Below are 16208 nucleotides of genomic sequence, written 5' to 3' on the forward strand. Positions count from 1 at the left end.
TTTATAGAGAATGATAGCTTTGTACAGATTTTTTGAACCAACCTATAGAATTTAATAGAAAATTATATTCTTGCTATGGGCCTATATATAAAAAAAGAAAGAAAAAGAAAGGATTTCACTCATCATTTAAGTCAGCAGATATTTTTTCTCTGTAATCCGATTAAGCTTTTGGAGAATGCTGTTGTTTTAACTACTATTAAATTCCATAGGACTTTCCCATAAGGATTTGGTGATTGTTTGAGGACTAAGCTTCCTAGGAGTCCAGTCACCTTAAAACCTGTGTGTGCCTATAGTGTGCACTTCTGTGAGCCATAGAATCACAGGACAGAAGGAATCTCGAGAGGTCCTCTAGTCCAGTCCTAACCTCCCCTATCCCAGTGAAGAGATGAGGAGTCTCCAATCCCACACTGCTTAGTATGAACACAGGTCTCTGTTATGTGGATCTGGAGCGACCGACCAAGCTATGGCCAACACTGCCTGCTAGTGAGGGGTGCGCTGGATGTCACAGGGTGATTCAAATGCCCTCTGCTCTTAATAGAGGCAGGTAGATTCCTGCATGGGAGCCGCCTGTCCAGGTTTCCTTTGAGGTAGCTGTCCCGGGAAATGCATCAGGGTGCTTAGTGCTCATGGCCAGCGGTAGGCTCAGGCTCCTGCAGGAGGTGCCGGGTTTTGTGCCTCAGAGGTGGCAGCCCTGTGTCCGGCTGGGTGCTGGATGAAAAGGGGGAGGGTGGCTGTAGGGGTTGCTTTGTGGCTGGCTGGGCGGCCGCTCCGCCCCGAGAGCCATCGCGGGTGCCTGGCTGGGCGCGCTCCCTGACTTTCTGTGCCTGCTCCGAGGCGCCTCCGGCCTGGATCTCCCTGGGGTGAAGTTCCTCCTCCCAGCCCCATCGGGCCCATGCCGCGGACAAGCCCTGCTGCCCAGGCTGGCCCGGGCAGGCGGAGCGTGGCAGGCCACAGGCTGGATGGGCAGCCTGGCGGCCTCACAGTCCTACACCAGCCTCCTGGTCACCAGCTGCAGCAGCAACAGCACCGCCCCCTCCGACCCCAACAGCAAGCCATGGGTGGAGCATGTACGGCGGGGGGGGGGGCTCTGAGATGGACCCTGGGCTGGGGGGGAGAAGGGACACAGTGTGTGGGAGTGGGAGAGCCAAACCTGTTGTGGGCAGAAGGGGAGGGACAGGTCCCTGGAGGGTCTGGGTGGGAGCTGGGGGAGGATAGGATGGTGGGTCACGGACAGGCCCTGGGTTGGGTGTGTGTAGAGGGAGGGAACTGTGTGTGGGGAGGGAACTATGTGTGGGGTGGAGAGACAGGGTCTGGGTGGGAGCTGGGGGAGAGGATAGGATGGTGGGGACACGGAGAGGCCCCTGGGTTGGGAACTGTGCGTGGGGTGGAGAGACAAGGTCTGGGTGGGAGTTGGGGGAGAGGATAGGATGGTGGGGACACGGACAGGCCCCTGAGTTGGGTGTCGAGGAGGGAACTGTGTGTGGGGTGGAGAGACAGAGTCTGGGTCGGAGTTGGGGGAGAGGATAGGATGGTGGGGACACGGACAGGCCCCTGGGTTGGGCACTGTGTGTGGGGTGAAGAGACGGGGTCTGGGTGGGATTTGTGGGGGAGGATAGGATGGTGGTGACAAGGACAGGCCCCTGAGTTGGGTGTTGAGGAGGTAACTGTGTGTGAGGTGGAGAGACAGTGTCTGGGTGGGAGTTGGGGGAGAGGATAGGATGGTGATGACAAAGACAGGCCCCTGGGTTGGGAACTGTGTGTGAGGTGGAGAGACAGGGTCTGGGTGTGAGTTGGGGGAGAGGATAGGATGGTGGGGACACGGAGAGGCCCCTGGGTTGGGAACTGTGTGTGGGGTGGAGAGAGAATCTGGGTGGGATTTGATGGGGAGGATAGGATGGTGGCAACACAGACAGGCCCCTGGGTTGGGAACTGTGTGTGGGGTGGAGAGACAAGGTCTGGGTGGGAGTTGGGGGAGAGGATAGGATGGTGGGGACACGGACAGGCCCCTGAGTTGGGTGTCGAGGAGGGAACTGTGTGTGGGGTGGAGAGACAGGGTCTGGGTCGGAGTTGGGGGAGAGGATAGGATGGTGGGGAAACAAACAGGCCCCTGGGTTGGGCATTGTGTGTGGGGTGGAGAGACAGGGTCTGGGTGGGAGTTGGGGGAAAGGATTGGATGGTGGGGACGTGGACAGGCCCCTGGGTTGGGTGTTGGGGAGGGAACTGTGTGTGGGGTGGAGAGACAGGGTCTGGGTGGGATTTGAGGGAGAGGATAGGATGGTGGCAACACAGACAGGCCCCTGGGTTGGGAACTGTGTGTGAGGTGGAGAGACAGGGTCTGGGTGGGATTTGAGGGAGAGGATAGGATGGTGGGGACATGGACAGGCCCCTGGTTTGGGAACTGTGTGTTGGGTGGAGAGAGAGTCTGGGTGGGGTTTGGTGGGGAGGATAGGATGGTGGCAAAACAGACAGGCTCCTGGGTTGGGAACTGTGTGTGGGTGGAGAGACAAGGTCTGGGTGGGAGTTGGGGGAGAGGATAGAATTTTGGGGACACGGACAGGCCCCTGGGTTGGGAACTGTGTGTGGGGCAGAGAGACAGGGTCTGGATGGGATTTGATGGGGAGGATAGGATGGTGAGGACACGGACAGGCCCCTGTGTTGAGTGTTGGGGAGGGAACTGTGTGTGGGGTGGAGAGACAGAGTGTGGGTGGGATTTGAGGGAGAGGATAGGATGGTGATGACAAAGACAGGCCCCTGGGTTGGGAACTGTGTGTGAGGTGGAGAGACAGGGTCTGGGTGTGAGTTGGGGGAGAGGATAGGATGGTGGGGACACGGAGAGGCCCCTGGGTTGGGAACTGTGTGTGGGGTGGAGAGACAGGTTCTGGGTGGGATTTGAGGGAGAGGATAGGATGGTGGTGACACAGACAGGCCCCTGGGTTGGGCACTGTGTGTAGGGTGGAGAGACAGGGTCTGGGTGGGAGTTGGAGGAAAGGATAGGATGGTGGGGACACGGACAGGCCCCTGAGTTGGGAACTGTGTGTGAGGTGCAGAGAGAGGGTCTGGGTGTGATTTGGGAGGGAGGATAGGTTGGTGGGGACACGGACAGGCCCCTGGGTTGAGATCTGTGTGTGGGGTGGAGAGACAGAGTCTGGGTGGGATTTGGGGGGGAGGTTAGGGTGGTGAGGACACGGACAGGCCCCTGGGTTGGGCAGTGTGTGTGAGGTGCAGAGACAGGGCCTGGGTGGGATTTTTTTGGAGGAGAGGGAGGGAGACAGGACTTGCAAGGACAAGAGAGGAACCATGCGTGTGTTGGGGATGGAACCAGGCCCTATGCTGGCAGGGGGGTGATAGAGACAGGGGCTGGGTGGAGAGGCCAGAAGCTGGAGGAGTTGAGGCACAGGACATTATGGGAGTGCCTGGAAGGCATGTGTAGTGGACAGACAAAGGTCATAGGAAGGAAGGGAACCAGGAGTTTTGGGAGTAGAGATGGATTCAGGGAGAGGAGTAATCTGCAGGGAAGGAAGGGGCAGTGGGGTGGGACAATGGAATAATGCGCCTTTGTGGTCTGTGTGGTGGGGAAGAGTCCAGTAAGCCTTAGTAAGGAGGGTGAGAGAATCAGGATGTGGGCTAAAAAATAAGGAGAGAAACAAAGCAGACTGGGTAAACATTAGCACAGTGAGGGGAAAGGAGGAGAGAGAGCAATGAAGGTGAAGATAGGTGGAGGCAGGCAGCAAAAATAGTTATTCACATGCTCACATCTGGGAAAAATGGCATTTGAGGAACTACACAGACAGAGGCTGCTGCATGCACTCTCCCTGGAACTGCTGTGCTGGCCGTACAGAGCTGTGCTGAGGACAGTTGGACATAACTCTCTGGCACTATGCAGAAAGGATCTCATTTGTACTCACTTTGGAATTGGCCTTTCAGTGTCAGTAAGAGTGAAATATTGGCTGTGGAAATCCAAGTGGGCACTTTGTGAACCAGCAGATCTTGCCAGTAGTTGTTGGTTTGCAAAACACCAGCCTCGGAGCTACTGTGTGTGGGGAAGGAGCAGACTCAGGGTGAAAATCCTGGCCCTATTAAAGCCAACAACAAAACTCCTGTTGGGCTTCAGTGATGCCAGGATTTCACTTCAGGTTTGTTCATTTTAAACAGAATTGTAGCTGTTGAGTTATTGTACAGACACTTACCCAGGGTCCTGAGTGCAAGGGACGGACCGTAATAAAAGCATTACTAGCTACAGCACACATAATGGGTGATTGTCAGAAGTGTAGACCAAGCATAAAGCAGACTAATGTACATGTAAATCCAAGGTGCAATTGGAGAAGAAACATGGGGATTAGAAAATGCAGTCTCTGTTGGAAGAACAATTTTTTAACAATAGAATGTCATTATGACTACAACAGCTTCCAGGTTATTGAAGTAGAAGGACAAAACAGGGAAGATAATGAAGGATCCTAAAAGGTGCTCAGGGCTCTGTGTATGATTAAGAACCACACCATGGGACATAAGCAGGAAAAAAAATTGCATCCTTATTTATGTAATGTAGATGCTACATTGATAGCACACTAGAAATGCATATGCCATTCAGAATCATGAAAAGTCTTCCTAACTTCAAGGGAGTTTCTGTGCTGCAGGGTGGATTCCCCTGAATAACACGGAGCTCCTGTACAGACACCCTCCATTGCTGCAGGACAGCTCTGGGACTGTAGCTGAATTAAATATAGGTAGAAGTGTTACTGTGACAGACCAGCTGCATTATGACAGTGAAAGCTATAGGATCAAGCTAATTCTTCAAGTCTACATAGCTGGAGGGTTGAGAATGGGCCTTTCTTGCCATATTAAGTATGTGATACTGCCTGGTTTTGGTGGAGTTGGTGTATGTTTTTCCTTAATTTTAGTACATGTTTAGCTGACACACAGTTTCATCTCCCAAGCTGAAGACGGGGTTGCTTACACGGGGTGTATTAGCTAGAGAGTCTTTGCAGCTTTTCCCTTTAAAACAAGTCTCAATGTCAAACAATTTCAAAATAATGTCTCGTCTTTGTCCCACAGGAGATATTTGGCTACAAAACTCAAGGTTGCCGGAAAGCCATGTGCATTGCTGGATATATCTTTTCGTGTGGGGCTCTTCTCCTTCTGTTTTACTGGAAGCCAGCATGGGATGTGTGGGCAAACTGCATCCCATGTAACTTGCAAGAAGCAGATGTCATATTGCTTAGAACAACAGTAGGTGCCCACTGTAACATGTCCGTTTAACTGGATGTCTTATTAATTCATATAAAGTTTTCACACACACACACTTAAGCACTCCTCCTACTCTCTCAGTGTGTAATAGCAATTTTTTAGTATTTTCCAATGTAAATACTCGAGTTCAGATGTACACTGGCAGGGATAAGTCAGGCATTTGAGGAGCCCACTAACTCCAAATCATTTCCATACAGACATTTTCAGAGAAAACAATTCAAAAATATTGTGCAGAGGTTATGGTTACACTAACTAGAATTCAAATACTTTAACACTGAACATAGACACCTTGTGTACACTGCATATCCCCACTGCTTAACTACTAGTGTTAGAGTAGGTCTCATTCCAATATGATTACTGCATAACACTAATTTTAATAACTGGAGATATACCAATCTCCTAGAACTGCAAGAGACATTGAATAGTCATTGAGTCCAGCCCCCTGCCTTCACTAGCAGGACCAATTTTTGCCCCAGATCCCTAGGTGGCCCCCTCAAGAACTGAACTCACAACCCTGGGTTTAGCAGGCCAATGCTCAAACCACTGAGCCATCCCTCCCCCCCAGAGAGTACTGACTTCTTCTATATTTCTATATTTGCTCACCCTACCTACACACAAGAATGTAGAAGACAGGACACAATAGAGGGGTCGATCCTAACAAATAGGGTTGAACCTGTCTTTTCTGTAATGCATGTGACTAATATCATGAGAGAAACTCTGTAGGATTGAATTTTAGAGGGCTGTATCCACTACCACTAATTATATCAGTGCAAACACCTAATATGCATTTGATCCCCAATATATGCGCTACTTCCCTAATATAGATGCACTGAAAACAATTAGTAATTTACTGCATTGTTGTAATAGTGATTAATAGCGCTGACCACACTAAGCTATATTGATTAAAGCACAATTTTTACTGGGTTAAGTGCATCTGTGTTAGGCATTTGCACTGGTCTAATTAGATCAAATTTAGTTACACTCTTTCTCATTTTCTACTATAGTGAGGCCTTAATAATACTGCAGCCCTCATTTTGGGAAACACACGTTTTCCAGGGTCAGGAAGCACGATTAAAATGGGCGATGTTTTAGACTTAAGAGTTCATTAGGTGAAGCAGACCGTAATGAAGCTCTCTGTTCTTGGCTCCTAACCAAATTATGTAATTATCTGTAATTATGTACTGCCTGTCTCTGCCATGGCTTTACACCGAGACCTACACTAAGAATGTATCATTCCTTCATAGTACACTGAATTTTTCTTTATTCCTCCAGGATGAATTTCAGAAATACACCAGAAAGAAGGTGACCTGGATCGACTTGTCCAAACTGAATCTATCGGTTAGAGATACATCAGATAGTCTCTTCATTGCTGACAAAGATTCTGTCATAAACAGAGCCATAATGAAGCCAGAATTAAAAGTAAGTCATGGATGGATGAATACAGTACGTAGTATTAGATGCAGAGGCGGATAAAAGCTCTTATCTCAATTTCCCCTTGCGGCTCCCATTCACTTTTAACTGGAATTATATCCATGCATCAAGGAAGAGAACTGGTCCTGTAATACAGTGAATTGGGGTGTTCTAAAGGGCATTTGTGCCCATAGGCACTGACTTCCCCTCTTTTCCTTGGGTGCTTGACCCCCCTGCCTCTGGCCCCGCCCCCACTCCACCCTTTCATGAGGCCTTGCCCCTTCTTAACCCTTCCCTGCCCCTTTTCCAACCCCTTCTCCAAAGTCCCCACCCCAACTCCTCCCCCTCCCTGCCCCTATTCCAACTTCTTCCCCAAATTCCTGCCCCGGCCCCGCCTCCTTCCTTGAGTGCGCCACATTCCCATTCTTCCCCCTGGTCCCGGAGCATGCAAACAGCTGTTTGGCGGCAGCCAGACAGGAAGTGCTGGGAGGTAGGCGGAGGACTGGGGATGTGGTGCACTCGGGTGGGGAGGGAAGAGAAGGGGTGGGAGGAGACCTTAACTACTGGTGGATGCAGAGCACCCACTAATTTTTCCCCATGGGAGCTTCAGCCCCGGAGCACCCACGGAGACAGCGCCTATGTTTGTGTCATTTGGTTTTGCAGGTCAGAAGCATCCAGGTACAGAAAATCTGGTATATTTGGGATCTCTCTGTGAAGCAGTTCCAGAAAGTGGGGTGAGTTTAATCACTCATTACAAAGTTCTTTGCAGAAGCAAAATCCCCTTTCAAGACATCGTTTGAGCTCTCTCATGGTTATCCTAGATCGCTAGATGACAGCAACTCATGTTACGACATACATGACAAGTTTGGAAATGGTCTGACGAGAGAAGAACAGAATATCAGGTACAGTCCACAGCATTTCCAGGCTTTTCGGTATTTCAGATTTCAATAAGCATATGGGCCCAATTCTTTTCTTCCTGACTCACAATTCACATCAGTTTATTGCTGTTTACTTCAGTAGTAATGTAAAGTGCACTGATGACATTGAAAGGGTGAATAAAATGAAGGCAACTTGCATTCTGCGGAGTATAGTCACAAATGTCCTCAGTTACAGTAATGTAAATCTGGAGAAACGCCATTGATTCAATGAGGTTAGAACTGGCCCTACGAATGGGAGAAGGGAGGGAGGTGCTGCCATGTTTCACCAGTCTACCAAGCCAGGCTCACAGCCAGAGTCAGTGGTAGATCAAAGATTCTTTTTGACTTTTTATAAAACTTTGCATGAGTTGCATGAGACAAATGAACACTGGTCTCAGTATAATTCCCCCTTGGATTCAATAGCTTCTTGAAAGACTTCTGTCTCATTCAGTCATCTGTGTTCTTGATATTACTTTTAAGATACGGTTTTACCATTATTGTATAATGCCTTTTTTTGTGTATGTGAATTCTTAGTTACATCAGAGGTCTGAACTGAAAAAGCTGGGGCCTTCTATAGGGGCATATGCCAAGGAACTTTGTTTCTCTGATATTAACCAATTCATGATCTCATACAGGAGGTTAGTGTGCGGGCCCAATGCCATTGAAGTTGAAATTCGTCCTATTTGGAAGTTACTTTTTAAAGAGGTAAGCTGCATCTCTATTTTTAAGTCTTGTTATTTGAATCATAGAAGATTAGGGTTGGAAGAGTCCTCAGCAGGTCATCTAGTCCAACCCCCTGCTCAAAGCAGGACCAACACCAACTAAATCATCCCAGCCAGGGCTTTGTCAGGCCGGGCCCTAAAAACCTCTAAGGATGGAGATTCCACTAGTTCCCTAGGTAACCCATTCCACTGCTTCACAACCCTCTCAGTGAAATAGTGTTTCCTAATATCCAATCTAGACCTCCCCCACTGCAACTTGAAGAGATAGCTCAGAAACATTTTGAGAGTGGTATTTCATTTTTCTACCCTGGAATTCAGCAATTGATGCCCTAGATCAAGGGTGGCCAACCTGATCCTGAGAAGGAGCCAGAATTTACTAATGTACATTGCCAAAGAGCCACAGTAATACATCAGCAGCCCCCCATCAACTCCCCCACCCTGCTCCCAGAGCCAATCAGTGCCTCCCCCTTCCTCCCCACACCTCCCAATCAGCTGTTTCATGGCATGCAGGAGGTTCTGGGATGCAGGAGGGGAAGCAAGAGCCTGGCAGGCTCAGGGGAGGGGGCAGGAAGGGATGGAGTGGGGGGAGGGCCTGTGGTAGAGTCAGGGGTTGAGCAGTGAGCACCCCCCCTGCCCCCAGTACATTGGAAAGTTAGCGCCTGTAGCTCCTGCCTCGGAGTTGTGCCTATACAAGGAGTCGCATATTAACTTCTGAAGAGCCACATGTGGCCCTGGAGCCAGAGGTTGGCCACCCCTGCCTTAGATCCTTACTAAAACAAAGCAGCATAGAAAAAACTCAATGCTACATGGTACAGTCCTCCCTCAGTTATGCCAATTCCATTCCTTTAACTACCATGGAGTTCTACTGGTATAACAGAGAGACTATTTGACTTTTTATGTACAGTTAACAAGATGGTTAGATGGCAGATTAAAAAAGACAAATGTGATTGCTGGGTCTTGTTCTGATCTCACTGACACTGTGGTATAAATCAAGAGTAACTCCACTGAGTTACATTAGTGTAAAGCTTCTGTACGAGAAAAATCAGGACTATCCTACATATGAGCACATCCATATAGGGTGCAGCCATACTACCTCAGATTATGAACTCATGGTATCTCCTATGATGAAGGAAACATGAGCAGTCCTTGACGAGAGACCAACCACCAATAAAAGCATAGGTTTCACAGTAAGTGGTGTTGGTGACTGAGTACTTGTCACTGGTCCCTCAGGGTCAATACTAGATTGATACCCATCATGGTGTGAGGAGTCACCATCTTTAAGACAAGGTGTACAATTTCAAGTTTGATCATTAATAATCCAATAGCACTTTTTGCAAGGATAGAGGTTAGCCTAGCATCCTACATTCTGTCTCCTTAAATTCCCTTTGTCAATTGAAATACAGAAAGTATTTTTGACTTTGTATCCTAAACTCTTTGTTAGTAATGCTGTGCCCTGCTAAAGAGCTGCTGTGTCTCTGTAGAAGTGACTACAGTCAGTGTTGAGTGCAGGAATTGTAATGCCCAAGAGAACTCCAGGAGAGCATTTTAAAACAGGCTATTGAATTTGAACTTTGCACTTGCATCAAAGTGTGCAGCCTCCCGTGCGATGTTTTTTAAGGCTGTGCCTCTAGGCAGGTCTCTGAAAGGTGTGGTGCTTTGCTTTGCTTTGCACAAGTGAAGGGGTGCCCTGGTGATACTATTGGCCAGGATACTACGGTACTGGCTGAGCGTACATCTTTGTTTTGCTCCTGACCCTTCATTCCTTAGACCTGGATGAATATTTGCAAAAATGTGTTCCCATATTTTTCATTCAGGGGTTAAATTTTTCAGTAAATTATTTACTCGGTGCTAGCCTTATACAGGCAAAGATCCCATTGTCTTCAGTCGCTATGTTGGCTGTCCAGAATGGAGCCTTTAGTTTAATGATTGAAGAGAGAGCTACTATCTAGACCGCTTGAGACTACCAGTTCATTTCGGAGAAATCACCGCACGGCTATCAGATGACAACTAGTTCTGAGCCAGATCAAGTCAACAAGATGGAGGTGAAAGCTATCAGTCCCCTGAACCATCATGGGAGAGTGTTGGCTTGCAACAAGCACCACAATTCTGTTTTAAATTACACTGAAAAGATTTCACGAATTCTATAGTGAAACCTTTTCATCTTTCCCACATGTGAGCGACAGCTGAACAAACTGTGGATTTCTCCTGACTGTGTGATATATTTGTGTTTGCAGATTTTAAATCCCTTTTATGTGTTCCAAACCTTCACTCTGACTCTGTGGTTGAGCCAAGGTTACGTTGAGTATTCCGTGGCTATCATAATCTTGTCAGTCATTTCTATTGGCTTAACCGTGTATGACCTCAGACAGGTAAGGCTGCTGTTCACGTCATCAATTTCCCAGTTTAGCCAACAGTAATAATTTCATTTGTCTCAGACACAGAATAAGAAGCAATTTCTGCACTCTGTCCTTTTGGTTAGCTGGTACTATTGCAGATTTCACAAGTCCACTGAAGATTAGAGTTGGGCCATCCATGAATGTTGTATCCAGCTTGGAATTTCCCCAATGTGCAAGGGGCTTCAGAGCCTGCAAATAACAGGCTTTAACATAAAAAAAAAGTCGCATTAGTCTTAAATTATCAGACAAGTTAATACATCTGAGCCTTTTAGACACATCTACACAATAACTTAACTTTACCTCAGTCATTCTCTGAGGAAAAGGATATTGTGTTTTTCAGATGAAGCCACAAAAATGTTCAGAGTTGGCCTATGCACACAAAGCTAACATGCTTATCCAAGGTTTACCTGAATTGCTTCATTTAGTCTGCATACCTGGCTTAGAATTTATGAATTCAGTCCTATGAGGCACTTGCACACTGTTGTAGGAACCTCAGACCTTCGCAGGACCAGGCTGTTTGTGCAACAAATACTCCTAACATTTCAGGCACTTCCAGCCTTCAAGTCAGGCTAAAAGTGCAGAGAACAGCCTCTCTCCTGTTATTTCAGAGCTGCCAGCCATCTTGGCCAGGCAGAGAACTCTGACTGCAAAAAACTACAACAAGAAAAATAACTCTATTTTCAAAGCTCAAGGAACATGCAATTCAGGCATTTGGGACAAGGTTCGGCCAGGTGGTAAAGTGGTTTAATTTGCAGCAGTTTGTCATTCCGTGGTTTGCAAACTGAGTGAGGCAACTGTGCTTCTGAGGTGGCAGTGGAAGGAGGAAGCAGTAGGAAAGTCAGCTTTCAGGAAAATAAAGTATGACTTCCTACTGATTGTCATCCTGGTGCAAGGGACACGGGATTATCACTTAAACATGTGCAAACCATGTGTAACAAACTACAGTGTGAGTCACCAACAAAAAATGGCCCTACATCTTTTACATCTGACCTCCACTGAATTACTAATTCATGTACTTAAAGAATTGAATCCTACAGCAGGTGATAGTGGGCTCTGCCCTGTTCATCCCCCCCGAAGACTGATGATATATTGTCCTTGCTGGAGTAGATTATGGCACTGAGCTACTTCTATTTTGTTACTGTCCTAGCACAAATGCACAGCACAAACCTCATGCAGGTCTAAGCAAGCATACGATTGAAGCAGACCAGGGTTGCTTTGAGGGACATTTCAATTGGTGTGCACATCCAGCAGTCCAGCACACCCAGAACACAAACAATGGCCTAGCCAGTGTTCTTGGGCAAGGTCAAAGTCCAAGCTTTTAGCATGAAGAGTGACTGGTTTTTGAGCCACAGGGCCCTCTTCCAACTGGTCTGAAGTTTTCATAAGAAAAACACTGATTAAGAAGCCCACACCTATGACTAGATTTTATAAGTAACTTTTAAATTAAGGTGACATATCCCCACTACAATACTGTACACAGCCCAAACCTGTGATAGTTCACCTCATCAGTTTATAACTCTGGACATGCAAATTGCTAAATTGGATTACAACCAGCCACCGGCCATGCAGAGATACCTAGCTAAAGTGATCAAAAGTCTAGATTCTGTTTCTGTTTTTTTGCAGTGGTAACCTCTGTAATAACTGGATATTTACACTCGGTTGTTCTACTGAGCCCCTTTCTAGCAGGGAAAAAAATGGACCAACATATGGAAATTCACTATTTAGGGATTGGAAATGTCATTGAAAACAGAGCCTGATTCATTTCTTAGTGTTGCAAAGAGGAGTAATTTTACTGATGTGAAATTGGCATGAGTGGAAAATCAGGCCCCAAAACACTGTACAGTTTGTTCTGCTGTCTAACTGAGGGCAAACCCTTTGAACACATTTCCTGATTGGTAAGGAAAGCATAGGGAGTATGACTCTTACCACTTATAATCCAATTAAGTTCAGTTTCATTGTTATGAAGCTTACTCTTGATCATCAAAGTATAATGTTTGCTTGGCACAAGTATTAGTATTTCAACACTTAATTTACTACCCAATCAACAGCAATCTGTGAAGCTGCATGACCTTGTTGAGGAACACAACAAAGTCCAGGTTACAGCCTGCACAAAGGATGAAGGTGAGCAATGTCCAATTAGCCTTCTTCCCCCCACCCCTTCCAATTCAATAGGGGGTCAAACTCTGCATTTGGAAGTACACAGACATACTTAGGCTTATCTGCTTGCAGATGTATTTCAGTATCAAGAACAAATTGGGTAAAGTAACTCCATAGTGCAGTGACTAGGATGTTAGCCATGGACACGTGAGACCAGGACTCAATTCCCTGCTCTACTACAGGCTTCCTCACCTCAGTTTGTCTCACTGCACCTTGGGTCTCTGTGCGATGGGGATTACACCCTACCTCCCAGCGATGTTGTGAGGCTGAGTCCATTAGGGATTGTGAGGTGCTCAGATACAGTGGTAATGGGGCCTATAGGTACCTTAGGCAGGTCTCTTATCCAAAGCAATTTATAGACATTAACTAATTAAGCCTCAGAACATCACTTCAAGGTAGGCAGGCAGACAAGTGTCTTCACTTGTACCACTGTAGATCCATAAGTGCAGTTCCTCCGAAACCAAGCAATGGAGTAAAACAGTTTGGTTGTGTAGTGCAGGCTTTAAAATGTTCCTGTGGATCATAACCTGTGTCTAAGTGAACAGTCACTTCATTTTATATTTTACTATAGGTTGCAAAAAGCTGGAGTCTCATTATTTGGTCCCAGGAGACATCCTTGTTTTAGAAGGAAAGAAGCATGCTTTGCCATGTGATGCTATCCTGATCGATGGAGGTTGTATTGTAGATGAAGGCATGCTCACAGGTATAAACTTGGATTTTGATTTGTCTTTTGTCTCCATGCAGTTCTTTGCTCTCTCTCTGGAGATATGTTTTTATCAATTCTGATTACAAATGGTTTATCCTATATCAGAATGAATTGTTGCAAAATAAGGAAAGATGGTGTTTTGAATAATTTGCAGTCTCCTTGGGAAGGGCTTCTGATTAGTTCTAAACTGCTCAGCATAACTCAATTTCTTACTAAAAATGAAACCAGATCTATGTAATGTATTGTCAGCAACAGGAAATACAGCAAACATTAAAAACACAAAAAATTGTTTTTAAATGCTAGGATGTTGTGCTCTGTGTGGGCAGACAACGATACACACACTTCAACAGCAGAACGCAGTGTCACACATATACACTTAGCCACTATAAAACTGTGTTTATCTCAGGGCAAAGTTTGACCCAAGTCTTTAGATTGAAAACTACCAGGGAGGTGTCTGAAGTGCTCAGATGTTAAAAATCATAGCCATCATCCAGTCCATTTATTTATTTATTTATTTAACAATTCTTGCTGATTGGGTATGTATTAATTGCACATTTCCTGAGTCTGATGGAATTTAAATACACCCTAACTGGAATTGTTCAACATGATCTTTAGGTGAAAGTATTCCGGTAACTAAAACCCCTTTGCCCCACATGGAGAATACCAAGTCCTGGAAAACACACAGTGCAGAAGATTACCGAAGACACGTCCTCTTCTGTGGAACAGAGGTCATACAGACCAAGCCCACAGGCAAAGGACCAGTGAGAGCTGTTGTGCTGCAAACTGGTATTTATTTTTTATTTTACTGGTGAGGGTGGTGGGGACCAGATGGCTCAGGGGACACATAGTAAAGCTTCTCTCTCTACATCCCTGATTCACATCCAGCCCATGTCAGAGACTGAAAGTTATTTATTCCCAACTGGTGGTTGTGTTTTGGTGGGTCTCAGTCTAATTTCTAGTGGACAGGGGCCCACATTCCAACCCATTGGTGTTACTGGACTCCCTTGATGGCAGTCTCAGTAGATAGGCCTGGGTTTGTCTACCTCACAAAACTCTTCGGGGGCTTGTCTACACACAAAAACTTTAACCAGACCAGTATAAAGTGGTACAACCCACAGTTATATTAGTACAAAGGTGCTTTACAGCAGTTTAGCTATTTCCATATAGGAAGGGAAACAAGATGTGTATACCTTTATACCAGGGTTACTGCATTCACACTAGGGTTTGTATGGGTATAACCATTGCAGTAATCCAAAACAGTGATGGCAGCACAATAACTGTGTGCAGATCAGAACCAGATAAACTGCCAGGACAGCCCAGGAAGCATGGACTGCCACTGCTTGATGCTGTACCTCTTCCCTTTTCACTGACTAGAGGACCTCGGTCTGCATGGCTGTCAACATGGCACCTTTCACCACTAGTAACAGCTTTTTAGAAAGAAATCTCACTGTTCCCAATTAAAGTGTGTGAGCTGATCTGTTTTGGTAAATAAAGACTGTTCAGTCCAGCCACAGTCTGAGTTTTAGTCAGTCACAGATGACATTCATCCCCACCCTCCAGCACACTCGCAAAGGCTGAGTAAGCTATCTTACTGCACGGCACTTGGGGTGTGTCTCCACTGCGTCTGGGAGAGAGCATCCCATCCAGGGCCAACAGACTTGTGTGAGCAGGGTTTACACTAGTGCACTAAAAACAACAGGTTAGACAGTGATTTACATTGCAGCTCAGGCTGGAGTTGACACTCTCAAGTCTGCCCCCGCTCCACCCCTCTAGACTTCGGAGTCTGAGCTCCAGCCTGAGCCACAACGTGAAAGCAACATCGCCACAGCTATGTTTAGCATGTGCTCTGCTAGCACAAGTCTGTGAGCCCAGGCTGGGAGCTTGCTCCCATAACAATGTAGACAGGCCCTACAGACTTCAGCCCAAATCCACAGGCAAGGTCCTGTGTGGCTGCTATTCCAGTCCTGTTACAGAACGGCGTCTCCTGCTTCCCTTCTGTGCTCCCAGTATAGGGGTTCCTATAAGCATAGGTACAACGATCTTTCCCCAAATCTCTCCCATCCATGCCTGTGCATTCAGAGCAGGGGTGAAATCTGCCTCCCAGGGGCACAGAGTGCACTGAGGGATCTGCTACCACCACCCATGTGAAGGTGTAAAATGAGGGGTTGTGACATGGAGGGTCTTTGCCTGTTGATGAATTTCACACTACATGAGCTGGCCAGATATTTTGTCCTGCCTTCAGAAAGTCTTTACAATACCATTCATCTCCTAATTCAGTTGTGTTCAACCTATCATGCCATTAGATTAACATATACAATTTGTGGTGATTGTCTTAATATAGGGTTCAACACAGCCAAAGGCGATCTGGTGAGGTCCATCCTCTACCCCAAGCCCATGAATTTCAAACTGTACAGAGATGCCTTCAAATTCATCATAATCCTTACATTAATTGGCGTGCTTGGACTGATCTATACAGTGTGTGTGTATGTACAGCACAAGGTAAGTAGTAGTAACATGATAATGGAATTCCTTCCCCACTGGAATTCCTTCCTTCTGAACCCTGAGTAAGGCAGCTGTTTGGAACATCACACTGCACGTACAGCTTCTGCTCAGATAGTCCAAGCTTTCGAACATTCAAAGAGCAAAAACAGGTCGA

At 46.6% G+C, this 16208-nt stretch overlaps 1 protein-coding gene across 4 annotated transcripts in view; it reads left to right on the forward strand.

The window, feature by feature from the left end:
* ATP13A5 (ATPase 13A5) overlaps positions 1 to 16208 on the forward strand; it is a 60191-nt gene that overhangs the window by 8644 nt on the left and 35339 nt on the right. For all 4 annotated transcript variants that reach the window (XM_030576554.1, XM_030576553.1, XM_030576556.1 and 1 more), the window contains exons 2-11: positions 5053 to 5226; positions 6517 to 6663; positions 7318 to 7388; positions 7476 to 7556; positions 8207 to 8276; positions 10528 to 10662; positions 12738 to 12810; positions 13418 to 13549; positions 14168 to 14338; positions 15894 to 16051. In XM_030576554.1, the coding sequence (XP_030432414.1) occupies positions 5053 to 5226; positions 6517 to 6663; positions 7318 to 7388; positions 7476 to 7556; positions 8207 to 8276; positions 10528 to 10662; positions 12738 to 12810; positions 13418 to 13549; positions 14168 to 14338; positions 15894 to 16051 (1212 nt within the window). The remainder of the gene's footprint in view (positions 1 to 5052; positions 5227 to 6516; positions 6664 to 7317; positions 7389 to 7475; positions 7557 to 8206; positions 8277 to 10527; positions 10663 to 12737; positions 12811 to 13417; positions 13550 to 14167; positions 14339 to 15893; positions 16052 to 16208) is intronic.

Source organism: Gopherus evgoodei, chromosome 9 (assembly GCF_007399415.2).
Source record: "Gopherus evgoodei ecotype Sinaloan lineage chromosome 9, rGopEvg1_v1.p, whole genome shotgun sequence".
In the NCBI taxonomy this organism is placed as follows: domain Eukaryota; kingdom Metazoa; phylum Chordata; order Testudines; family Testudinidae; genus Gopherus; species Gopherus evgoodei.